Here is a 1,170-nt window from a genome sequence, read left to right as displayed (position 1 = left end):
CACAAAACCAGTCATAAGTGTCAATTTTGTGAAATTGAGATTTATAGATCATCTGAAAGCTGAATAAATAAGCTTCCACTGATGTATGGTTTGTTAGGATAGAACAATATTAGAGATACAACTATTTGAAAATCTGGAATCTGAGGGTGCAAAAAAAATCAAAATATTAAGAAAATCGCCTTTAAAGTTGTCCAAATGAAGTTCTTATCAATGCATATTACTAATCAAAAATTAAGTTTTGATATATTTATGGTAAGAAATGTACAAAATATATTCATGGAACATGATCTTTACTTAATATCCTAATGATTTTTGGCATAAAAGAAAAATTGATAATTTTGACCCATACAATGTAATGTTGGCTATTGCTACAAATATTCCCCAGCGACTTAAGACTGGCTTTGTGCTCCAGGGACACATTTTTTAATCGATTTTCAAGCAGTTCGCGGTTCATCGTTACATCCCTGGTAATGCGTTACTTTACTAGTTACTTGAAAAAAGTAATCTGATTACGTAATTCGGCCAGCACTTCAGACGAGGGTGTTTATTCTGAGATCTGTGTGTCGCAGGAGAGATGCGTGCAGCAGAGAACACGTACTTCTGCCAGGCGGCGCGTCAGCTGTCCTGCGTCCCGTCGTCTCAGCTGTGTGTTCGGATCGCCAGCGGAGGAGACCCCACCTACGCCTTCAACATCCGCTTCACCGGGGAGGAGGTCCACGGCACCAGTCAGTGTCACGCACCAAACACTCACTCTCCCAACATAACCCTTCCTTCTGTGACGGACTGCATCGCATTATTCCCTGTGTCAATTTACTGTTATTTATATAGCATTATATAACATTTTGAGCCTTTCTATTTATGTTTTCAGTTTTAATTTTAGTCATTTTGTTATGTGATTTATTATTTATTTATTTCAGTTTTAGTCATTTTAGAACTTAAAATGATTTGATTTCTGTTTGATGATAGGGCAGCATTCATAGCTTTTTGTTTTTCATCTAAATGTAGTAAATTTTTTCCACAACCAGTGCTATTGTATTTGTTATTTGTATTGTAACTAAATTAAAAATAATTTTTGTTAATGGAAATGAAGCTGAAATAAAATATAAATATGTGACCCTGGAGCACAAAAGCAGTCTTAAGTGTCAATTTTTCGAAATTGAGATTTATAGA

General features: G+C 35.3%; 1 protein-coding gene across 1 annotated transcript in view; it reads left to right on the top strand.

Annotated features, from left to right (window-relative positions):
• Nucleotides 1-1,170, top strand: part of LOC107691858 (probable E3 ubiquitin-protein ligase HECTD4) — a 128,342-nt gene that overhangs the window by 118,635 nt on the left and 8,537 nt on the right. The window contains 1 exon segment of the mRNA XM_016490682.1: nt 570-725. Coding sequence (XP_016346168.1) covers nt 570-725 — 156 coding nt within the window.

This window comes from Sinocyclocheilus anshuiensis, unplaced genomic scaffold, assembly GCF_001515605.1.
Source record: "Sinocyclocheilus anshuiensis isolate Anshui unplaced genomic scaffold, SAMN03320099.WGS_v1.1 scaffold206, whole genome shotgun sequence".
NCBI lineage: Eukaryota > Metazoa > Chordata > Actinopteri > Cypriniformes > Cyprinidae > Sinocyclocheilus > Sinocyclocheilus anshuiensis.
This window is presented reverse-complemented; position numbering and strand designations above follow the sequence as displayed.